The 25,962-nt window shown below is 45.5% G+C and overlaps 1 protein-coding gene across 2 annotated transcripts in view; it reads left to right on the top strand.

Moving 5' to 3' along the window:
- The first annotated feature begins 2,255 nt into the window (after positions 1-2,255).
- Positions 2,256-25,962, top strand: part of ascc3 (activating signal cointegrator 1 complex subunit 3) — a 163,610-nt gene continuing 139,903 nt past the window's right edge. Inside the window, exons 1-6 of one of the 2 annotated variants that reach the window (XM_045718629.1) lie at positions 2,256-2,468; positions 3,073-3,219; positions 4,415-4,565; positions 6,810-7,003; positions 7,174-7,572; positions 13,382-13,499. In XM_045718629.1, the coding sequence (XP_045574585.1) occupies positions 3,130-3,219; positions 4,415-4,565; positions 6,810-7,003; positions 7,174-7,572; positions 13,382-13,499 (952 nt within the window). In that variant the 5' untranslated portion in view covers positions 2,256-2,468; positions 3,073-3,129. Of the gene's footprint in view, positions 2,505-3,072; positions 3,220-4,414; positions 4,566-6,809; positions 7,004-7,173; positions 7,573-13,381; positions 13,500-25,962 lie in introns of both variants that reach the window. The other variant, XM_045718630.1, reaches the window with a different exon arrangement.

Genomic DNA, 25,962 nt, shown 5'->3' with positions numbered 1-25,962 from the left:
TTTTTTCTGGAAGCTGTGTGACGCCATTTTTCCTACATTTACCCCTACGTGGGCCAGCCCCCTAGCAATTTGAGTTTCAGCCCTTCGTCATTTGAGTGATATCTAGAAAGTGGCACGCACAGTAGAGCGAGAGAGAGTAATGAAGTGGTGCACATATCTGCACATTGTGACATAGTACACAATTTTCAGGGACCACTTTTGGATCATGGACACTACTTTCAGAACTACTGGCTAAAAAGTATACACAAGTACAGGAGAATATCTTTAACACCGGTTTAGGTGATTTTATACGTTTTGTTCTATGAGGTTATATCAGGCAATTAACATTAACTTTATGAATTATGAAGCCTTATGTGCTTTTATGTGCTTGTTTTGATTACATACTATAAATGATTCAAAATTCACAAAAGTTACGTTAGCTGATGAAGATTTCTCATAGAACAAAACCTATAGGATCTCCTATATCTGTGTTTACCACAGAGATCATTTTGCTAGTTGGAACAAGGTAACTTTTCCTACAACCAGTCAGCAAGTCAGAAATGTCAGAGTTTCCTAGTTCTGACTAGCATCTGAACGTGGCATATGGGCCAACCTTTGACCCACAGACCAGTGATCCTCACTGATTAATAAGCTCATAGCTTGAAAGCTGTAATATACTGCTCAAAAAAATAAAGGGAACACTTAAACAACACAATGTAACTCCAAGTCAATCACACTTCTGTGAAATCAAACTGTCCACTTAGGAAGCAACACTGATTGACAATAAATTTCACATGCTGTTGTGCAAATGGAATAGACAACAGGTGGAAATTATAGGCAATAAGCAAGACACCCCCAATAAAGGAGTGGTTCTGCAGGTGGAGACCACAGACCACTTCTCAGTTCCTATGCTTCCTGGCTGATGTTTTGGTCACTTTTGAATGCTGGCGGTGCTTTCACTCTAGTGGTAGCATGAGACGGAGTCTACAACCCACACAAGTGGCTCAGGTAGTGCAGCTCATCCAGGATGGCACATCAATGCGAGCTGTGGCAAGAAGGTTTGCTGTGTCTGTCAGCGTAGTGTCCAGAGCATGGAGGCGCTACCAGGAGACAGGCCAGTACATCAGGAGACGTGGAGGAGGCCGTAGGAGGGCAACAACCCAGCAGCAGGACCGCTACCTCCGCCTTTGTGCAAGGAGGAGCATTGCCAGAGCCCTGCAAAATGACCTCCAGCAGGCCACAAATGTGCATGTGTCTGCTCAAACGGTCAGAAACAGACTCCATAAGGGTGGCATGAGGGCCCGACGTCCACAGGTGGGGGTTGTGCTTACAGCCCAACACCGTGGAGGACGTTTGGCATTTGCCAGAGAACACCAAGATTGTCAAATTCGCCACTGTCGCCCTGTGCTCTTCACAGATGAAAGCAGGTTCACACTGAGCACGTGACAGACGTGACAGAGTCTGGAGACGCCGTGGAGAACGTTCTGCTGCCTGCAACATCCTCCAGCATGACCGGTTTGGCGGTGGGTCAGTCATGGTGTGGGGTGGCATTTCTTTCTTTCTTTGGACCTCATGTGGCTGGAGTGTGTCAGCAGTTCCTGCAAGAGGAAGGCATTGATGCTATGGACTGGCCCGCCCGTTCCCCAGACCTGAATCCAATTGAGCACATCTGGGACATCATGACTCGCTCCATCCACCAACGCCACGTTACACCACAGACTGTCCAGGAGTTGGCGGATGCTTTAGTCCAGGTCTGGGAGGAGATCCCTCGGGAGACCATCCGCCACCTCATTAGGAGCATGCCCACCTCATCAGGAGCATGCCCAGGCGTTGTAGGGAGGTCATACAGGCACGTGGAGGCCACACACACTACTGAGCCTCATTTTGACTTGTTTTAAGGACATTACATCAAAGTTGGATCAGCCTGTAGTGTAGTTTTCCACTTTAATTTTGAGTGTGACTCCAAATCCAGACCTCCATGGGTTGATAAATTGGATTTCCATTGATTATTTTTGTGTGATTTTGTTGTCAGCACATTCAACTATGTAAAGAAAAAAGTATTTAATAACATTATTTCTTTCATTCAGATCTAGGATGTGTTGTTTAAGTGTTCCCTTTATTTTTTTGAGCAGTGTACATTCTTATATTATTCCCCTACTCCAGGGGTTCCCAAACTTTTCCACGAAGGGACCCGTTTCACACCCCCAAAAATTATACCTGTGAAAATAATATTTTTACAAATAAAAGGAGTTAGTTATCAGTATCTTTGATGATACTGTAGGCAAAGATAATTGTCATAAATACCTGTAGTTCTCTGATTTCTCTCTCACAAATCGATTACTGATGGCTTGCTTCTTGTATCGATTAATATGGATATTGTAGTCCTTTCCATGTCTACAGGGCTACAAGTATCCATAAATGTACTACAATACCCACTACTCCACTTTTGACGGACCATCTGAGGTAAACGCTTCTGAAAGTGTAGAAACGTGAGTATTAAGTCCTTGCTGTCGTTACGAGTACAGGTACAATTTATCCATACACCCTTTGTTCGTATTATTATGATGACAAGTACCACACTGTCCTGCATTTGTGGCCATTGCATTGTATTGGGAGACGTGGCAAATTGAGCAGCTAACGTTAGCTGTTAGCTAACGCAATTCTCCATTTGGTCTCCCTCCAACTGTGCTAAGCTAGCTAGTTAGCTCACGTTAACTTTTCATGTCAACAAAATCACGTTGTTGACATTGAGATTACAGCATTTCTTTCTAAGACTCGTTTTGGCAAGTGGCTGTATTATTGTTAGCCAGGACATGCATTGTCAGCTGAGCTAGCTAACTAAGTGATGATGCTAGCCAGAGTTAGCTAACGTTAGCTAGCTGTCAATGGAGTTGACAGGCTGTCAGACCAAGCATTTAGCTACGTTACCTAAATTGTTTACCCAACTCTTCAGTTATGACAGCATATACGTAACCTTACCTTCCAGTTGAAAACAAAACAAGTCTCTTTGGTGGTGAGGGAAAATGTATTGTTTTGTTTACTCCGCTATTTGATTTTATAGCCTAAATGTGTTTTTTTTTTTTTTACTTTCAGATCAGAAATATACTGTGTTTGGTAGCATCTTATGGACCACAGAGTGGTGGGCAACCAATGTCTCCACCCCGGCTCACCGGCGCCCTGCGCTCCTTCTCTACTGTCAGCAAGCAGGAAGACTTCACTGAAGAAGTATATGACTTGAAGGTAAGGCTAACCCAAAACAAGTTACATTATAGACCATATCTGATTAACCTTTGTGAATGGACACTATCGCGATTTAACAATATCGCAATATTATTTTATCCCTAGTCGGCTGTACCAGCACCAAAACTCCAGTATTTTTCCTTCAAAGCTTATACATCTTCTTTTTAAATAGGGAGCCAAATTGTTTTCATCACTTATGCCCATGATCAAAACTCGTTTTCTCATTGCTCTCTCTTGAACCTCTGCAGAAGACATTTGGTGAGAATTAGGTTTGGAACATTGAATCACAATAAAATCACATTATCGATTCACAATACATATCATATTGGCACTTTAGTGTTGTGATATCGCATCTTGAGGTCCCTAGCAATTCACAGCCCTGCTTTATTATAAGAGGGAGGTGGAGCTGATTACGTATGTGAATTAAGCCAATTGAGGAGGATGCTTTGGGCTGTTGTGAACACAGGCTACTTGTAGTGCTTTTTCACTCACTTCCCTCCTTGATATCGCTTTCTCCAGCTCTCTCCCATTTACCATGCTTCCTCTCTTTTCCTGTTATCTTCTTTAATCCGCTCTCTCTCTCTCTCTCCCGTTTCAAAATATATTCTAATCTTTGCCTCTGCCTCTATTCCCCTAATTTCTACTCTCTCATTCTGATCGCGGGCTTGTTAAGTTGTTGGTGTGTATTGAGATACTCTGCTTAGGAGGAAATTGGGCCTGGTCCTCAGACCACCACCTCTGGCCCTGTTCTCCCAGAGCTAAATCCTCCACAGTGTGAAAACTGCTGCTTGATGGAAAAGAGGGACTAATGAGGGTCGCTGGGAGATTATCAGACCTCCAGTTAAAATTCTTTAGTTTTAGAGGACATGGAAGTGCTGATTGTAATAAAGGCATGGTGTTAATACTGCTGCCGGCCCTCCTTGCACTGAACCCCCTGACCTGATGAGCACTAATACCCAATGCTAAAGGAAAGGCTTATTTCCAAGTCGCTCGCTATGCAAGGATTTAGCGTATGCTGCTGCGCTATGTCTTTGAGTTCTGAAAAGGACTTAGAGTTACCCTCTGCTGTGTGTTTGTGTGTGATAGAGAGGGATATGCAGAGAGAGGTCACTGTGTGCATCCAATATCAGACAACGTAGTTTCATGATAAATCTGTGTAACTTTATGCCCTTGCTGTCTGTTTGTCTTATGTTAGACCAAGCGTCTGAAGAGGCAGGAGCTGTTCTCCAGAGAGGGCCTGACATGGCAGAAGATAGTCCAGTTCTTCACTCAGCACCTGGAGAAGGCAGAGCAGCAGGCTGCAGCACACGAGCTGAAGAGCATCCTTCAGGCTGCCAAGCAGATAGGTAATCAACTCGCTGGACTGGCAGAGATGCACTTTCAGTCATACAGCACCATTCTAATGTTATATTATCTGTGAGGGTGAATAGACAGTGTCTTCCCTAGGACTATTCCACGCAGTGGCAAAGACAGTTGTTGTTTTGTAGACACCATCTGAAATGAAATTTTCCCTTTAAAATAATTATAACCTTTAGACCAGCTTATGTTTCATGGCAGGTTTAAATGGGCTGAATCATGGGGTTGCCCATTCCATGGGGCGCCGCTACTAAATTAATATAGGTTAAACACTGATAGGTAATCAACTCATTGGCCTGGATGATATACACTCTAAGCCAGGGGTGTCAAATAAATTTTGCCTCTGGGGCCGCATTTGGTCTTCACCGAGGTCCGGAGGGCCGCACTTAAAGGTATTATATTTCCTCGCCGTCAAAATGTGCAATAGTCCTCTATAGTTTTTAGCCTCAAGACAAAGCACTGAGCCTCCCCTACACTGTTGGGATTCAACCTCCTATGGAGAGCTTGCTCCACCAAAAGGAACCCCAGCTTCTGCCGTCACCGCAGGGACTGCCCCACAACGGAATTCAGGTTTCCTGATGTGACTTATAATTAGATTAGATGCAAATCCCCCACAACTTCTCCAGAAGTCGTACAGCTGTGCAACACAGGGCCAACTCCTACTGCTCTTATTACTATTCTGATCCTGCCTGTTGGGGGACGGGGGGGGGGATCTCTCTCTCTCTCACACACACACACACACACACACACCCACCCCTCTGTCCCCCTAACCCCCGGGCAGAGCGCCTCTGTAGTGTACAGGAAGAGACTGAGGCCCTGCAGGACACACAAGAAGGCATCTTTGAGGCTCTCTCAATTTGTCTCTCCTCGATTTCTCACGTCCTCTCCTCGATTCCTCACCTTCTCAAAACGCGTTAGAGGAATGTGTTTTGAGAAGGTGATGAGGAGAGGACACAAGGAATCGAGGGAAGACAAATTGAGAACAAGCCTGGGGTTCTAACAGCAGCTACATGTATGTAGGGGATCATGAGCTCAGGATAGCTAGTGGGGATAGCTAGTGGAGGCTGACTGCCTGGGGGTGTCATACATGAGCCTTTCAACAGAGAATCAGGCCAGGGTCACTATCTCTGAAAGATGCATAATATAGTGTAGAGCTTGATGCATGTTCCTTAGCTGAGGTGTTTTAGTGGAGAATGTCAGGATGTTGTCAGAAAATAAGAGTACAGTACATTCTAACAATAGACACATGCAGTAGGTCACTGAAACCATGGCAGTACAGTCAGGATTTGTACTTTGAAATGCTGTCTAAGAGCTCACCAAGAGAAGCATTATGTCCTACCTACCTCCCTGAAACCCTGAGATAAAAGCACATCTTTATGAAAAAGCCAATTTTGTTCAATTTATTTGCTTTCTGTTCGCCGCTACTCTTTTTTTTGTCTTCATCATTGAAAGTCTAGAGAGCCTTCCGCGATAATAAACACTTGTTTGGGATATTTTTGAAAGGTTCTTGACCATGCAATTTTGGTCCTTTTTAATGTGCCCTTAGCCTGTCTGTCTACCTAGAGCGTAGAGAATAAAGTAAAGCTCCAGAACCCACTGAGAATGAAGATGAAAAACATCCATCGTGCCCTGACACACACAGTGGAGAGTGAGATGCTTTTAGGCCATTTTAATTGGCTTAAATCCTTTTCATCTGTCTCTCTGCCTCTAAGTATGACCCTTTATCTTTCTTTCGATCGCTCTCTTTCTTCCCTCTCTCTCTTTCTTCCCTCTCTCTCTTTCTTCCCTCTCTCTCTTTCTTCCCTCTCTCTCCCTCTCTTCTCTTTTGGACAATTAGTCCTGATTCCCTCTAAATGAGCTACGGAGAGAGGACACGTGTCTTTTAGAAAGTGCTCTTTTCCGTCTTTCATTTCTCTGAGGAGCAGTGCTAGACAAGGCTAGACAACGCTAGCGTTTTACTGCTTGGAATATACAGTTGGAACATACAGCAGTGCAGCAAGAAATGTCACATTGCTGTAGCCACTAGCCAGCTAGATATCACTAATGGTAATAGTAAATGGTAGTGGGTTTTCTGATAATCACAATGATCATCATCAGTGTCAGCATATTTGTGATGCTGATGGCAGCCCATATTACCTCGCTTGAAGAGTGGGACTGAAGAAACTGGCCTAATAATAAATGATGATGGTATCTAGCTAACTAAGTATCTCGTTGTTTCCCCATGTCTCTGGCAGTGGGGACAGAGCATGGCCAGGACACCATTGAGAGTGCTGCTGTCTTCCTGTTTGAGACGTTCCACAACAAGGACCATGTGGGTCACGAGGAGACGAGGGCCATCAAGCAGATGTTTGGGCCCTTCCCCTCCTCGGCAGCCGACGCCTCCTGTGCTGCTGTGTCCCGGGCTGTGGCCCCTCTGGGAGAGTCCCAGGTGGGACAACTGAAATACTGACTATATATAGGTCTACATAAAACATAAAAAAAGTTACTTTTTGGTTTATACATTTTCTTCCTAGTATTTTATTATTCTACCATCATATTTTTCTTAGAATTTATGCCTTTATATATTTATTTATTTATTTATTTATTCATGTTTTACAGGTGGAGGAGTTTGTTCGTTCCCAGAGCTCCTGTCGCGCCCCTCAGCGCGGCTCGGCCTTCGGACGCAACATCACCTTCTCCTATGACTGCTACACCCTGGACCCCCAGGAGGCCCTGCCCTGGGCGGGGGGCCCTGAGGACGAGACCCCTGGTGGAGGCCTGGACTTTCACAGCTTCCTAAACAACCACCAAGGTCGCAGGGGTAATGGTTTAGAGGCGGATGGAGGCAGGCTAAGCCCGGGAGGGGCTCAGAGCTCTGGGGATGGGACCATCCTGAGGGGGGAGGTGGAGAAGTACCTGAACGGAGGCAACATGATCTCCTCCAGCCCTGAGGAACTGTGCACCTCCCTGTTTGAGATGCTGGCCTCCACCAAGAGTGACGACGAGCTGCAGAATGAGGTGAGCAGCACCCTCTCACACCACCTTTACCCTTTTCACACTATTGTGCCGACCCAAACCTCAGTTATTCCTTGACCTTAGCCAGCTGGCCTCTGGGGTTTAAACCCCAGGTCAGACCACATCCACTTTGGACCTTGTCTCCACGGCAGGTCAACCTTGGCCTTTAGCTCAGGGGGTGTGTGTGTGTGTGGTTGACGTGGTGCGTGTCTCATGCTAAAGATGAAGTTTGGAGAGATATGGAGAGCAGACCTTAACCTTGTAGGAGAGGAGGAAGATCTTACTGCTTCTCCAGGGAGGCCCCATCACCTAGGAAGGCTGCAGTATGCCTGACATACACACCAGGATAAAGGCTGCAGTATGCCTGACATACACACCAGGATAAAGGCTGCAGTATGCCTGACGTACACACCAGGATAAAGGCTGCAGTATGCCTGACATACACACCAGGATAAAGGCTGCAGTATGCCTGACATACACACCAGGATAAAGGCTGCAGTATGCCTGACGTACACACCAGGATAAAGGCTGCAGTATCTCTGACGTACACACCAGGATAAAGGCTGCAGTATCTCTGACATACACACCAGGATAAAGGCTGCAGTATCTCTGACATACACACCAGGATAAAGGCTGCAGTATCCCTGACATACACACCAGGATAAAGGCTGCAGTATGCCGACGTACACACCAGGATAAAGGCTGCAGTATCTCTGACATACACACCAGGATAAAGGCTGCAGTATGCCTGACATTCACACCAGGATAAAGGCTGCAGTATGCCGACGTACACACCAGGATAAAGGCTGCAGTATGCCTGACATACACACCAGGATAAGTGAAACAGTGTTCAGGTTCAATGTTTATGTCTGAGATTCTCAGGTTTTTAGAGGGTGGAAAGACCTTGGGTTGAGTGTATGTGGAAAGGATTTGCGCAGTTACCAATGAATCAAGACTAGCTAGAAGAACTGGGCTAGAAGTACTGGGCAACAACAGGCAATTAAGGCAGCACTTAGTCTGTGCTGAACCATGGTGTTATTGGGACATGTTGTTCACTTCTTCCACAAGAAAATAACACAGAGAGTGAGAGAGAGGGGGAGGGAGAGATGCCAGGTTGTGGGAGAGGAGAGGAGAGGATGGATTGATGAGGCTCTGGGCAGAGCTCCCATCTCTTATACAGGTCCTTAATTTAGAGTCCTTCTCTCTCTCTTCCTCGCGCCCCTGCAGCCCACAAAAACACAAGGTCGCCACACACCTTAATTCATATCATTTATTAGTGGCTCTCTGTTCTGCTTGTTCTCCTCTACCCCCCATCCAGCATCTAGTCTAAAATAGGTGTGCGGCTGCATGCGTGTGTGTTAGCAGTTAAAGATCAGGGTTAGAGTGCCCTCTGTAGGCCCACCACACGCTCCTGTAGGCCCACCACACGCTCCTGTAGGCCCACCCCACGCTCCTGTAGGCCCACCACACGCTCCTGTAGGCCCACCACACGCTCCTGTAGGCCCACCACACGCTCCTGTAGGCCCACCACACGCTCCTGTAGGCCCACCCCACGCTCCTGTAGTCCCACCCCACGCTCCTGTAGTCCCACCCCACGCTCCTGTAGGCCCACCCCACGCTCCTGTAGGCCCACCCCGCGCTCCTGTAGGCCCACCCCGCGCTCCTGTAGTCCCACCCCGCGCTCCTGTAGTCCCACCCCGCGCTCCTGTAGTCCCACCCCGCGCTCCTGTAGGCCCACCCCGCGCTCCTGTAGGTAGGCCCACCCCGCGCTCCTGTAGGTAGGCCCACCCCGCGCTCCTGTAGGTAGGCCCACCCCGCGCTCCTGTAGGTAGGCCCACCCCGCGCTCCTGTAGGTAGGCCCACCCCGCGCTCCTGTAGGTAGGCCCACCCCGCGCTCCTGTAGGTAGGCCCACCCCGCGCTCCTGTAGGTAGGCCCACCCCGCGCTCCTGTAGGTAGGCCCACCCCGCGCTCCTGTAGGTAGGCCCACCCCGCGCTCCTGTAGGTAGGCCCACCCCGCGCTCCTGTCTGTAGGCCCACCCCGCGCGCCTGTCTGTAGGCCCACCCCGCGCTCCTGTCTGTAGGCCCACCCCGCGCTCCTGTCTGTAGGCCCACCCCGCGCTCCTGTCTGTAGGCCCACCCCGCGCTCCTGTCTGTAGGCCCACCCCGCGCTCCTGTCTGTAGGCCCACCCCGCGCCCCTGTCTGTAGGCCCACCCCGCGCCCCTGTCTGTAGGCCCACCACACGCTCCCTCCCTTTCTCTTTCCTTCTCTCCACAGCAGACAGAGTGTAGGTTTTACTAATACCTGAGTCTACATTCTCTTCTAATGTTCTTCACGTAGCTGACATTTGGAAGCCAACTCTCCTACTGACATCTTTAGATGTGGAGTGCCCTTTGTGTGTGTGCACTCCACACACCTCTCTGCGCGTGACTCCATATTCAACAGCAAAGTTTAAAGGCTCTGTACTCTGTACCATTACATGTGACAGAGGATAAACCCCCGCTTTTTATTTTATTACCTCTCATTTGTACCCCTGGAATGATGACATTTGCTGCAATAGCAGTGGCTTGAGAAAGAAAGCTTGGTTTTAAAGGTAAGTTTTTGGTGGTTGTGAAAAGAGCTGTAGCTCCATTAAAGCACAGGGATATAGACTATTGATGAGTTATTATATTCATAGTTTTGACCGCTGTAAGACATACAGTATGCGGGTGTGCTGCTTGTATGGCAGTCTCATTCAATATTTGTATTATAACCAGTGATCTATGTGCTCACTGATAGTTGCCTGTCTTCCTGAAAGCTTGTTGTAGCCTATGTGTTTTCTAGAACAATCTATGGTTCACAGTTCACCTAATGTCTCAGCCTCATCCAGGCTTAAAGGTAAAAAAAAGCCTTCAGGGTGGTTAGGTCTGTGAGCTCCTTCCTTCTGAGGGGAAAACTGTCTCTCACTCCCAGCGGACTCCTCTGTCCTCCTCACCTTCCCTTCCAGGCTGAGAGGATCCAATGAACTTCAAGGACAGAATTCATGAGTGCTCATAAAAAATATATTTTCTCCGGGCAGCAGGTGAAAAACAGACCAACAATAACAACACAGTCCCAGGGTCATTCCACCTCAAAAAGCACAAGGATTTCAACACCCACCACCTCAGATTGTTCTGAAGTCATTTCTGTAGTAAGAAACAGAAGGTTACAGATCATTTTGGGATATCCAATTGGTAGTTAGTCTTGTCCCATCGCTGAAACCCCCGTACGGACTCGGGAAAGGCGACGGTTGAGAGCCAAGCCTCCTCCGAAACACGACCCTGCCAAGCCGCACTGCTTCTTGACACACTGCTCACTTAACCCAGAAGCCAGCGCACCAATGTGTCGGAGGAAACGCCGTACAGCTGGCGACGGCAGTCATCGTGCATGCACCCTGCCCGCCACAAGGAGTCACTAGAGCGCGATGGAGACCCAGCAACATTATTTTGTTCAAATATAATTTGATCTCTGAGAAATTAAGCTAATTGATTGCACCCAAATTCTGTAAATATACTACATAACATCCGATTTGGACCTAAAAAAAAATTCTAACAATGAGTAAGACATGAGGATTCTAAAGAAATTGTCAAAAGCCCCCCCCCCCCCCCAATGCCAAATCTAATCTGTTTCTAACTACAGAAATTATTTCAGAACAATCTGAGATTGTGGGTGTCATTGCTTTCTGAAATGACATGGAACGACCCTCCAGTCACTGAGAGGGAAAGGACTTTGGAGACAGAGAATAAAACCAAGACCCAGCACACAGAGAAACAAAGACTGCCCTTCACAAAGGAGGGTAGCTGACCTGTCACCTGACATCATCAAAGTGCGTCTGTTGTTTGGCTCCCCTACCGCGGTGGCTAACCAAGTCCCCAGAGAGGATGTGGATAAGCAAAAGAGCAAAGTCTCTCTTTCCATCCAACCATCTATCCATTTATCCATCTGCAGATTGAAAAGCATGAATTGAATGATCAGTTTTGTATTATCTTTTATTATTTCAAAAACAATAATGCAGGATAAAAAAATTCAGCGTATATTCAAGACTGCTCATATCTTCGAATGCCAGGTACTATGTGGGTTTTGATGTTGTCTCATTGAGTACGGTTACATGCATATAAACAATTACCCTAATAATCATGTTTACATGGACACATCTGAAATCAGGCTTCCTGCTGGGACTTAAATAAATGCAGAAAATCGGCCATCAAAATAAACATTCTACCACAACGATCATGTTATTTTTGTGAAGCCAAATTGAGTTAGGACATATAAAGTTTGTATGTGAAAATTAATTCTAAGATGCATACTTTCAGTTTTTCCAAACTCACTTCACTCGTGCATAAGAGGGAGGCTTGTGCTACCGGTGCTGGCAAATGTGCAGATTAATCTGTGTTCCAGCAGTGTAATTGAACTGTTTACATGTCCTAATAATTCCACATTAAAAAACTAGGTGTTTTATTCGGCGTATGCTTACTTTGATTTAGACTTTACGCTGATTAAGATAAGCAGAGTAAAGTGTTTACATGACTTGCATAATCTGCATACTGCCATAATCAGTTTAATATATTACACTGAGTTCACAAAATATTAGGAACACCCCCTTTTGCCCTCAGAACAGCCTCAATTCGTCAGGGCATAGACTCTACAAGGTGTCAAAAGCGTTCCACAGGGATGTTGGCCCATGTTGACTCCAATGCTTCCCACAGTTGTGTCAAGTTGGCTGGATGTCCTTTGGGTGGTGGACCATACTTGATACACACAGGAAACGGTTGAGCATGAAAAACCCAGCAGCATTGCAGTTCTTGACATACTCAAACTGGTGCGCCTGGCACCTACTACCATACCCTGTTCAAAGGCACTTAAACCTTTTGTCATGCCCGTTCACCCTCTGAATCACACACACACAATCCATGTCTCAAGGCTAAAAAATATTAAACCTGTCTCCTCCCCTTCATCTACACTGATTGAAGTGGATTTAACATGTGACATCCATAAGGGATCATAGCTTTCACCTGGATTCACCTGGTCAGTCTATATAATGAAAAGAGCAGGGGTTCCCGACTAGTCCACCAGTCTTCGGCACTGCATCTCAGTGCAAAAGGCGTCACTACAGTCCCTGGTTTGAATCCAGGCTGTATCACATCTGGCCGTGATTGGGAGTCCCATAGGGTGGCGCACAATTGGCCCAGTGTCATCTGGGTTTGGACCGGGTAGAATTTGTTCTTAACTGACTTGCCTAGTTAAATAAAGATTACATTTATAAAATGTAAAAGCATCATTTTTTGTATTCCTTATGTTTTGTACACTGTGTATTAGTGTGCATGTAAACATACTCATTGTGTCTGTGCACACAGCATTTCTGTATGTTTCTCTCCTGTGCTAGCCAGCTCCTAGCTCAGTGATCGCTTCCCGCCCAGTCAGGTTTACTGTTGTTTTGCTGTCCCCAGCCAGCTAAGTGCCAGGTGGCTGGGTTTGGGGGGCTAAGCGGCACAGCATTATTCTGTCTCAGGCCCAGACTTACTTTGGGCATGGTAATTACCAGGTGCTCATTCTTGGCACTGCAAGCATGTGTTTGGAGGGGAGGATGGAGGTTGAACCATAGGATGTGTTTGTTTACTGCTTTAGTGTTTTTGGCTTAAGCACACCATGTCTCCCACTCTCTCTCTCTCACATTTCTCTTCATCTCCCCCTCTTTCTCTCTCTCTGCTACTCTCTTTCTTGCCCTTTCTTTTTCTCTCTCTCTCTGCTCCTCTCGCTCTTTGAATCTCTTTCTCTCTCTCCTCTCTCTCATCCAGCTGTTTGAGCTGCTGGGCCCAGAGGGATTTGAGATGATCTCTGTTCTCCTCCAGAGAAGGTCTTCCATCGTGGACACTCTCCTTTCCATCCCCGCAGACAGGATCAACTACCCACCAGGTGAGTCAGACCCCACCCCCTGCACCAGAGGCATTCAGGTCATCTCCATAGAAACCAGAGATCCACCACACTCTCGGAGAGCAGTGGAGTAGAGCATCGTTGATGAATTAAACTGTAGATAATTGGTTTTAAATTCAAAGTCTACCTACCTAGACAAATCTTGACATTCATCATTGAACATTTTTTAAATTATGAAATAAATATTTTGCCTGTCACTACCCCTCATTTGGAGGACCACTTTTAATATTAGGCATTTTTTATTTCAATGTTTTATACTTATTTACCCCCAACCTTCATCATTGTCAAGGTGTTCTCAAGGGAAGGAGAGGGTGTGGTCTGAAGTATAGGAGGAGGAGGAGAGGGTGATGTATGATAGGGTCACTAAGGTCGACTCTTGGCTATGCATTTCTCAGCGGGGTTATGACCTTTAACACCTGGTCCATGTTTGGATGTTAATCCCTACAACACAAACAGCACAGTCCAGCTCCAACAACCCTTAAAGATCTGAGGGTTTGATGTACAAATCAATATTAGACTCTGTAAATCTTTGATGGTGTCCAGGACTCTAGTACAGAGAGGTACCGTATGAAATGCAGTGTCCCTGTCTCTTTGTCATGGGTGAAGGTTGGTAAAGCTGTAGCCTACTAAGGCATACAATTACAAATACTTCCCTTCCGCTATTCAAGATGGAAAATGTGTTAATTGTATGTACATTTCACGTAACTGTGAAAAGGCTATTCACCGTCCTCTCTACCCAAAGGTTCAACATTCCACCTTATCTTATTTTCCGTTCTATATCTTTTCTCCCTCCCTCCCTCCCTCCCTCCCTCCCTCCCTCCCTCCCTCCCTCCCTCCCTCCCTCCCTCCCTCCCTCCCTCCCTCCCTCCCTCCCTCCCTCATCATTCTCTCATTTCTTTGTTCCCATCACCTACCCCTCAGGTCTGTTTTGGAGCTGTGTATTGCTCTCGTTTTCTGCATGATTGTCAAACGGCTCAATACACTGAAAAGCTATTACCTAAAGATAGCCCATTAAGCTTAGCTCAGTCCTTCATTATTTCTCTAGGTTTTTGGGGAGTAGGGGGGTTGGGGGAGGGGGGTTGGGGGAGGTAATGCACCATGATCCCTTTATGTCCAAGATAGTCATCTCCAGCACTAGACCAGTCCCTCTCTTTTTGCCCCTCTTGCCTTCCACTACTTCTCACAAATCAGAGAAAATGTAGCAAAGTAGGATTTCACTCTATAGAGAAATACCTGGCTCATGCCTTGTATAGTATTACTGTCCCCACGATGAAATCTGGAAGGGGACTGTAGCTCTGTCTCCGTCCTTTAGTACGTTCGTCACATGCAATATCTCAGACAGCACTGGCCCGATTTTGGCGAAACTTTGGTGAATCTTTGGTGATCTTTCCATAGAGATCCGGCATGTACACAATTACACTGATTGGCCCAAGGGGTGTACTGTAGTAATCAACTGAAATTCCGAACTTTGAACAAGCATATCCTGTCCCGTTTGAGCTACTGTCATGGAATGAGGTGTTGTTATATGCATCCCTTCATGAGCAACACGTTTCTATAAGCTCTGCCCGTTAGTTTTTCTGCTAACTAGACATTTTGTCCCCCACCAAACCAACATTTGAAGAGGCATAGCTTCTGCCCCGTATGAGCTACAGTCATGGAGTTTTGGACATGTAAGCATCTTCTCATGAGAAACAAGTTTCCCATAATTACCTATATCATTTTGGTACTTGCAAATGAAATGTCTTTCCACACAACATATGTTGGAATAATTGACACAGGAAGGAGCGCCACGTCATACGTGGGGGACAACATGTTCACTGTAGACTTGTTATTATACTGAGGGGTGGCATTGTCCCTTAGCCTGGTCCTAGATCTGTTTCTACTGTCTTGCCAACTCCTGTGATCAGTGTCCAGCACAAACGGATCTGGGACCAGGCTAGTACCAGAGAATACACTGACTTGGTTGGTGCTGAAGCGTTCTCCTCCCCTGTACTAGGATATGTGTCCTGCTGTAACTTAGCTATGCTGATCTGCTCCTTCCTCTGTATATACAGTAGCCTATGTAGTTCAGTGAAGCATCCTCTTTACATTATACAGCCTTCTGTATTGCTCTCCCCCTGTAGCTTGGAGCTGAGCTGACTGGCTCATATTAAGGCTGTTGCCCCTGTAGTCCACTGATTCTACTGGATGCCACTGAAGCTCATCCCTGTGTAGCACAGTGAGCCCAGTGCCTGACTGTTTATTTTTCATACACTGAACCCCATGCTGAGCTAGCACTATCACTCCTCGTCTCTCCTGCTTTCTCTCTCCTCTTTTTGGAGATGCTTTCTTCGCTTGGAGGCTATAATATATATATATATATATATATATATATATATATATATATATATATATATATTTTAACCCTTAAAATGTGAACAAAGCTGCGAGTAGCTGAAGATGTGTGTGGGAAGATAAGGATGGACAATTTGTCATTGCTGGGGTTGTCGTTGGTTCCAAATCGTAGGCAGGCATCAAAGAAATTGAAAAAAATATATAAATAAAGCTGGAGTTTTCGTTTTTCCGAACATTTCTATATATTTGTATAGCCTAAGGGATTTATGTTATCTATTTGAGTCATTCATTTCCTACATTTACAGCGGTGGCTGTGATACTGAAAATGAAGCACCTAATTTAAAGGCCCAGTTCAGGCCAAAAATGAGATTGTCCTGTGTGTGAGAGAGAGAGAATACTTTGAAATTGTAAATGCGTTAATAGACCAATAAGAGTTCCAAAGCTCAATTACCCGCTCCACTCGGACAACTTCCAGACAGTCCTAGCAAAATTCTAGCATGAGAAATTGCTCTTTGCTAAGAAGCTATTTTTGTCGTCGTTCCCCCCCCCCACCATTTTCATTGAAAACAATCACAGTAAGGTACTTAATTGTTACCCAGAAATGATTTGATATTGAGCCAAAAAACAGTCTGTATTGTACTTGTAGCCCTTTACACTCGTACCCGTACACGGGTTGAAAATGGCACATTTGGGCACTGATAAATGCCAAAATTGGAATGCAGTGGCTGTACAGTAACATGACATCAGAGCTCTGTCTCTCTGCTTCACAGTGCTGTCTCTCTGCTTCACAGTGCTGTCTCTCTGCTTCACAGTGCTGTCTCTCTGCTTCACAGTGCTGTCTCTCTGCTTCACAGTGCTGTCTCTCTGCTTCACAGTGCTGTCTCTCTGCTTCACAGTGCTGTCTCTCTGCTTCACAGTGCTGTCTCTCTGCTTCACAGTGCTGTCTCTCTGCTTCACAGTGCTGTCTCTCTGCTTCACAGCGCTGTCTCTCTGCTTCACAGCGCTGTCTCTCTGCTTCACAGCGCTGTCTCTCTGCTTCACAGCGCTGTCTCTCTGCTTCACAGCGCTGTACGGATTGTAGTGCTGAGCGATTAGTGCTTTTTGAGGTCGGTTCAGTTTCAGTTCGATTATTTAAAAATAATCACAGTTTTCAGTTTCGATTCTAAAAAGGAAATATTAAATGCCCTATGTGTTATGTGGGTTGAATGCTGTAACAACACAAAGTCCCATGATGGTGGTGACTGCCCATTACTGCTTAGCACTTATTAAGCTTCATTTATTCACATTACTTTAGTTTAATGAAATATTTCAGATGTTGTGTATATTACATTTGTTTCATTCGATGACTTTGTTTCATTCCAAGTCATCATCTCATCTCTATAGAGCTGCTGCCTGTGCTGTCTGCCAAAATCACTAATTTAGTAGGTCTTCAAATTAAATAAGGCATACTTTAATGGCCGCTGAAACTGTCACTTACATAATGTGTTTTCAGGTAGATACCTCGTGCATTTAGCAGGTGTAAAAGAAACACAGACCGAACATGTAAGCGTGCAATGAATTATGGTCATTGTAGTTAATATCACGTTTTCTGCTGTAAACTATGTAGAATATTGGCTCCCTACTACATCGCAGTTATGGTTTGATCAGACTTATCTCTAGAAAAACGCTACACTGAGCGCATTGAGCTAGCTCACAGAAATTATTTTTTTGACTAAAAATAGTTTTACATCTGTCGCTTTAGTTGTTTTAAAAACAAAAAATAAACACCATTTTGGTTAATCGCGCTACAAGAAGTTGCCCCCATCCCTTCCAGTAATTGGGCAACTTTTGGACTTTTGTTGTCCGAGTGAGCGATATGCTGTACATTAAGATGGCTCGATGTATTTTGAAAGATGAGACATTGAGAGTTATAATAAATACAGCTTTGATGTTTAGGGTTAGTCTTACTGGGGTCCTACACATAACGAAAATACACTACATGTTAGTCTTTTGTCTGCAATGTATCTATCAGTCACACATGTCAGTACATACCCACAATAATTAGGTCACATGGGGGAGAGGCGGTGTGCTGTGAGGTGTTGCTTTATTTGTTTTTTGAAACCAGTTATGATGTTCACTTGCGCTATATAAGATGGGAGGTCCATGCACTCATGGCTCTGTATAATACTGTATGTTTCTTTGAATTTGTTCTGGACTTGGGGACTGTGAAAAGACCCCTGGTGGCATGTCTGGTGGGGTAAGTGTGTGTGTCAGTGATGTGTGTAATTTGACTATGCTAACAATTTGGAATTTCCAACACATTGTTTCTTATAAAAACAAGAAGTGACACAGTCTTTCTTCAACTCTCAGCCAAGAGAGACTGGCATTCAGAGTATTAATATTAGCCCTCCGATTACAATGAAGAGCAAGACGTGCTGCTCTGTTCTGGGCCAGCTGCAGCTTACCTAGGTCTTTCTTTGCAGCACTTGACCATATGACTGGCCAATAATCAAGATAAGCTAAAACTAGAGCCTGCAGGACTTGCTTTGTGGAGTGTGGTGTCAACAAAGCAGAGCATCTCTTTATTACGGATGTCATACAAGCAAGCCACTTCACATTTCCATATTATACAACTCATGTAAACGTTTATGATCACTATGTCGGATGTAGTTATAAGATGACATGGCATGGTACCCTTAGTTGTTCTGAACAGAATGAGCCTATCTTTGTCTATTGTGAAAATGTGTTAGGGCACACCCACTTGAATGCACTTTAATGACTTATTTTTTATGTGCACCAAAATTATGATCAGTTTTCCCTGAATTGCATTGTGAAAGCCTAACTGTAAGATAGTATTTTAGAACTTGGCTAGTCATGTTGGCAATAGAACAAGCTTTCAAATTATGCCTTGTTTCAGGTTAACTGTTGTCCTCACCTTTGGTCTAATATTTTTTCATAATCGCCAAACTGTTCCCTTTCAGTTGCTATCATGGTTATACATATGCTTTTCATATTTCTTCTGCAAGAAACATTTCAACTTAGCCCTATCCGTATAGGCCAATTCTCACGGGTTTAAAGGGTTGGACTTAGTAACTCGAGGAAATCGTTATCAGTTTTTGTGAAATTCATTATATGTGTATTTAATCAATTGATCTGTGTGTAATTAAGCAGTATAAATCATTAATTAGCTGTGGTTGGTTCTATGGTACCTGAGCCTAGGTGTGGTATCAAGTGCCAGGTCGTTTTGACCAGGGCATGAAGCTAAGGTATACTGGGCAGGTAGGCGCACCACAATCGTCTCTGACCTGATGGGACTGGATAGGTAGCCTAGATAATCACTAGCCTGTGCACAGTGGTACAAAACTGGTTGAAATGTCGTCATTAATGACGACGTAATCCGGTTGTGATGATGTCATTTCAACCAGCTTTGACACAATCTAGTGCTTCATTTGGCTAAGGGGAAGTTATTTATTTTATTTATTTATTTCACCTTTATTTAACCAGCTAGGCCAGTTGAGAACAAGTTCTCATTTACAACTGCGACCTGGCCAAAAATAAAGCATAGCAGTGCGACACAAACAACAACGGGTTCCACCATATTAGGCTATATCCACCTACCAGTATCTCTTTTCTTTACGTTACCTTTTGGAACTGCAGGTGTTAGGGGGCTAGGGGAAGGGCTATGTGTTTTCACATCAAGCTCACTTCTGTTCCATGATACTTTATCTCTGGACAATACTGCATCCTAAAGTCTTCACTTCTCTAGGTCACTTCCAGCCCCTGGAAAAATGAGCTGAGTGTGGTGAACTAAAAGTTCATTTTTAATATTGAATCACTTTGATATATTAACTTCCTTTTACACTGTTGGGGCAGTGGTTGGTGGTAAACCTTTAGAGCGTATAAGAGCTGATTGGCCTACTTTAGCTTACTTGCCTCTTCCTCTCTTTGTCATGTATTGACCACAGAGAAGAGAGACTGAGGATGTTTTCTGTTTTTTTTCTTCTTCTTTCCTTTTTTTCCCATCCATCCATCCGTCCATCCATCCATCCATCCGTCCATCCATCCATCCATCCATCCATCCGTCCATCCATCCATCCATCCATCCGTCCATCCATCCATCCATCCATCCAGCCACCCACCCACAATTCACGTTACACGCATGGAGAGGAAGTGGTGATAGGCTTCTTCTTCTCTTTTCGTTTGTCAAAGTTCACCTGCCTGCCAGACGGCTTTTGAGATTAACGTTGCCTTGACGACAGAGGGGAGAGGTCAGGAGGGGCTAAAAGAGGCTGATTAAATTTCACACTTTCTGCATTCCATCAAAGAAGAAGTGGGATTTGGTGGGAGGGTCTGTCAACTGCTGATTAGCTTTCAAATTGCAAACTCCTTAATCGGCATGTTGGTAAATACATGTACTCTGCCTGATGGCTGTTTTTACAGATCTCTAAATGAGAATGTAAATCTGTGCAGCATACTCCAGCTCAAGTGATTCAGCTAGCTGGTACTACTGATGAAGGCAGGAGATGGTGAGACGCTTATCTTCTGTGATTTGCTTCCCAGGAAGGTTCATAGATATGGATAGTGTTCTATTTATAGAATTATTATGACAAAGAATAGATTCTTCATCTCTTCTCTAAGCTCTCCCTGAGTTTATGGCCTTTAAATCATGTTTGAGTAATGAAGCGCACACACGCTGTCTGAGTAAAATAAAAAACTGAGGGATGGAATTTGAGCTGTTCAGGGTGAACTTAATCATTGCTGACATGGTCACAAACTAGTTGGTATCTCTGTAGACAAACGGTCAGGCAGCGAATCACGCACTGCACCGTCAGCCAGACCTCTCAGCACTATGGAACTGTCTGTGGAACATGTTCTACATATTAAAATGAGCCAAGATGTGGCTTGCAAGAGTTCCGCTTTCTCATTCAGACACACACTCACGTGGTAGACACACATTCATGCATGCAGTAGGCGTGCGCGCACGCACACAGACCCTTACCACGCACGTGCGCACACACACCACTTCACGCATCCTATTCCAGAGTGAGCTCGTTGGTTTACTTCCTCGTTGGTTTACTTCCTCGTTGGTTTACTTCCTCGTTGGTTTACTCCCTCGTTGGTTTACTCCCTCGTTGGTTTACTCCCTCGTTGGTTTACTCCCTCGTTGGTTTACTCCCCTGCTCTATCGACATGCTACAGCATCTTTTTGATAATTGCTCAGTATCTGTTTACATTTGTTTAGAAAGTTGTAGCCACAAGGGGAAAAAGCTCAATTTGAATGCAGAAAATTCCCCAATCATATCTAGCAAACCCAATAGATGTGGAACGCAGCAGCACAGAGTTCACAGAGAGCAAGAGAGTGAGCGGGTGAGCGAGCCACATGAAAGGGAAGAGGGAGCGAAAGGAGGGGTGTGGATGTACAACCACAGTGTCAGCGGGGGCTAAGAGAGGAGGGCTGGGGGGGTACAGACGTGACCGTGTCCCAAATGTAGGTGTGAAGAAAGGAGAAGAGCTGCTACCTTTGAGATGGAAATGGACGTGAAGGTGGAGAGGGCTGGATGAAAAATTCAAAAGAGTCTTTTTGAGTCTTGATGGGCTGGGAGAAAGTGAGCGAGAGGGAGGATGGACCGGCACTGACAAGGAGTTTAGTTTTTCATCTAAATGATTTTTACTCTCATTCCAGTGTTACAGGGAGGGGAGGATGATACAATCTGGTCCTCCTACTTGACAGACAAGGCCTACTTCACACACTAGCTCAGACTGCAAGGTTAATTTGTTAAGACCTATACAATCTTGTTGGGATTTCACATATTTACTTCACTGATTAAACCATATTCAGTGGTTCCTCATGCTGTGTTACTGTAAAGGACTTTGTGACAAATGTTGTTGTAAACATGGCTACATAAATACGTAAGGTTTATTGATTGATAAATTAATTAATATCCATTCTTGTTTTTCTACTCTCACCATTTTTATTCTCCAAATAGCTTGTCTAAATTTGGGACTTGAGTGCGCTGCAGTGGTCCAGTCCTCATTTCCTCCCTGTTCCACCTGATTCAGACATGTTAACCCCAGCTCCCAGTGGGTCAGTTGACTGCATTTCATTAGGGATTAGGAATGGGCCTGTTTCCTGAAACCGGGAGGGGGAGTGATAGTAGTGTCACTGTGTCAGCACCACTGACCAGTCTCTGCTCATTCTGGGAGGACAGGAAGATGGGACAAACAGAAATGCATATGTGGCTACCGGGAGGCTGCTCGCACCTATGATATTGGATAATTTCACACTCTAACCAATCCTGTTAGAGATAGCTGGATGTACTATAGATTGATGTAGGACAGTGGGCTGACAGAATAAGGGCTCAGATGGGTGTAGGACAGTGGACTGACAGAGTAAGGGCTCAGATGGGTGTAGGACAGTGGACTGACAGAATAAGGGCTCAGATGGGTGTAGGACAGTGGACTGACAGAGTAAGGGCTCAGATGGGTGTAGGACAGTGGGCTGACAGAATAAGGGCTCAGATGGGTGTAGGACAGTGGGCTGACAGAATAAGGGCTCAGATGGGTGTAGGACAGTGGGCTGACAGAGTAAGGGCTCAGATGGGTGTAGGACAGTGGGCTGACAGAATAAGGGCTCAGATGGGTGTAGGACAGTGGGCTGACAGAATAAGGGCTCAGGTGGGTGTAGGACAGTGGGCTGACAGAATAAGGGCTCAGATGGGTGTAGGACAGTGGGCTGAGTAAGGGCTCAGATGGGTGTAGGACAGTGGGCTGAGTAAGGGCTCAGATGGGTGTAGGACAGTGGACGGACTGAGAGGAAGGGCTCAGATGGGTGTAGGACAGTGGGCTGACTGAGAGGAAGGGCTCAGGTGGGTGTAGGACAGTGGGCTGACAGAATAAGGGCTCAGATGGGGGTAGGACAGTGGACTGACAGAAGGGCTCAGATGGGTGTAGGACAGTGGGCTGACAATAAGGGCTCAGATGGGTGTAGGACAGTGGACTGAGTAAGAGCTCAGATGGGTGTAGGACAGTGGACTGACAGAATAAGGGCTCAGATGGGTGTAGGACAGTGGGCTGACAGAATAAGTGCTCAGGTGGGTGTAGGACAGTGGGCTGACAGAATAAGGGCTCAGATGGGTGTAGGACAGTGGGCTGACAGAATAAGGGCTCAGGTGGGTGTAGGACAGTGGGCTGACTGAGAGGAAGGGCTCAGATGGGTGTAGGACAGTGGGCTGACAGAATAAGGGCTCAGATGGGTGTAGGACAGTGGGCTGACAGAATAAGGGCTCAGGTGGGTGTAGGACAGTGGGCTGACAGAATAAGGGCTCAGATGGGTGTAGGACAGTGGGCTGACAGAATAAGGGCTCAGGTGGGTGTAGGACAGTGGGCTGACAGAATAAGGGCTCAGGTGGGTGTAGGACAGTGGGCTGACAGAATAAGGGCTCAGATGGGTGTAGGACAGTGGGCTGACTGAGAGGAAGGGCTCAGATGGGTGTAGGACAGTGGGCTGACTGAGAGGAAGGGCTCAGATGGGTGTAGGACAGTGGACTGGGCAGGTGGTGAGACAGGAGAGCATGATGTACAACACACTGACATGCTGCTGTCCAGGAGGGTTCAACATTACAGAACACACTATTGTGTAGAACAGATAGGATTATTTCAAGTACAATAGGGAAATATGTTAGCTATGTTCATTAACGTTTCTACCTCTAGCTTAGGGAATGTTTGACCTACCTGAATACACACCAGCAGAGGAGGATGGTGGGAGGAGCTAATGAAGGGCAGGCTCATTCTAATGGCTGAAATTGAATTAATGTAACGGTATAAAACATATGGAAATCACTTGACTTAGTTCCATTTATTCCATTCCGGCCATTATGAGTCTCTTCTCCTATAGCTCCTCCCACCAGCCTCCTCTGCACAGCAGTGTCTGGGACTGGACTCCTCCTGCCAGGCAGAAGCCCTGCTGCTCTCCCATGGAGCAGAGGTTTCCCAGGCAGACCTCTTCTCATCCATCCACAGCTTGTTGGTTCACCAGCCAGGAGTGTTGTTTCAGGACACTTGAATCTTCACTGACCCCAGTCTCCATATCAGCCCTAGCTTACAGTAAGCCCTGTGTGTGATATTATCTTTCCCAGCAGCCAGTAAAGAAGGACGAGTTAGGGCAGGGGTGGGCAACTCCATTCCTCTGGGCCTGATTTGGTGTCACACTTTTTCTCCATCCCTAGCAAACACAGCTGATTAATCAAATGTCATTCTAAACTGTAGATCATGTTTAGGTGATTATTGGAGTCAGGTGTGTTAGCTGGGGCAAAACTATGACACCAGTCAGGCCCTCGAGGACTGGAATTGCCCACCCCTGGGTTAGGGGGTGATTGGAGGCATGCCCTGTTGTAGAGCTGCCAATTAAACCTGCCTCTCTGCGCATAATTAACAAAGCAGCAGTAGTAATGAGGAAGGGTCTTATTAGCGGGTCAAGATCGGCGATAACACATCTGGCAACCGGAGCCAAGTGACTCTAGTTGGGCGGGAAGGGAAGACGTCTGTGGTTGACCTGCCCAGTCTAGTAGCCATGCGAACCCTACAGCTGTGTTTGTTTTCGTGCGTGTGTGTGTGTCCGACCGTGTGTCCAGTTTAGTAGTGATCCCTGAAGTTGCCGCAGGCGGGGCGGTACTAGTGGTTCCAGCCAGAACCAGCTGTCAGTTAAAACCTGACATGAATAGCCTCCAGTTGTCTGTCTGTGTGTGTGACTTTGTTTGTGTTTCTCTTTCTGTGCATGCAGGGGTACAACTTTGGTTTTATAAGGGGGGGGGGTAACCTAGCGGGGGGTCTGGGTGTTCCTCCCTCAGACTTGTTTGGGGGGGGTTATCTAAAGCTCATTTCCTGCATTTCTACTAGGGCTGTTCCCAAATAAAAATAATCTTGGTTGACCAGGATTAGTCTTTCTTTTGAACAATTGATTGGTCCACATTTTTAAACATGTATTTTTCTATACATAGAAACATTTTCTATGTTTTAATAAAATCAACTATGTGCTGAACTTGTCTGATGCTTTAAGCACACTGTTTGATTAAATAAGACACAAATGATTCAAGAGGGAGCCAAAGATCAAGATAGCCCAAACAGAAGAAAAAAAACCTGTTCCCTACCCTCCTACCGCTGCTGCTGATCTTCGCAGATTCTGCCATTATGCTCCTGAAGTTGCCGGAAATAGGCTACACCAGCAGTCGGGAGCCTTATACATTTGGAGTGCCAATTTATCTTATCATTTCTACCAATCTGCATGCCAGTTAGGATTTTCATATGCACATTTTTGTGGAACAGTTTAATTTATAATAGTCTTTTATAAATCATTGTCTGTGGTTAATCTGCGTTATATCTAAATGAAAATTATACCAGTCTAAAAGTAGCTTTTTTTTATTGCTATGTAAAAATAGCCTACAAAAGCCAACCCAAAAACATTGCAGCCTGCAGGTAGAAAATATCCTGATAAAAATAAATATCCTATAAATCACATTGGCTATGCATGGCCTGTCTGCAACAGACTTGAAACGCATCAGCTGTGTCACCCTAAAACTTGTGCTAGAAAACCTGAGACATTGTATAACATATTCTGGGGCCCCAGAGTTTCCTGCGCCAGTGAGCTCGGGACAGACACAGCTGTAGGCTATTTGTGCAAGGGAAAATAAGTAATCGGGGGTTTTAGGACGTTTCCACTGGATCAGAGCATTACATTTTTCCCTTTCATGCCGATTGGTTATCGAAAGGGAGAGAGTTGGAAATATTGTCCAAATACTTTGAGGAACTTTTGTCATTCTCAATTGATTCTAAAAACAGACTTTGTTTACTTGCTGTTTGAGGCGAGGAAAAATTACTTTGAGAAGCTCCACATCTCAGTGGTGGTAAATTAAGACAATCAGAAATACTATCAGACAACCCCAATTGGGCACATTTATAGGCCTACATTTGTGCGCAGGCCAGGTAGACTAGTCCTACTTGTACATGTACGTATTCAGGTGCGCGTTCTTACTCAACATTAACAGGAGCATTTCAGAGAGACAATTAATACATTGACAAAACCCATAAATGGAATGAAATAAACTAAAACCTGTTTCTCACAAGTGTTGCATAGGTT

This window comes from Salmo salar, chromosome ssa05, assembly GCF_905237065.1.
Source record: "Salmo salar chromosome ssa05, Ssal_v3.1, whole genome shotgun sequence".
NCBI classification, from domain to species: Eukaryota; Metazoa; Chordata; class Actinopteri; order Salmoniformes; family Salmonidae; genus Salmo; species Salmo salar.
Note: the sequence above shows the minus strand (reverse complement) of the source record. Positions and strands in the feature narration are given on the sequence as shown.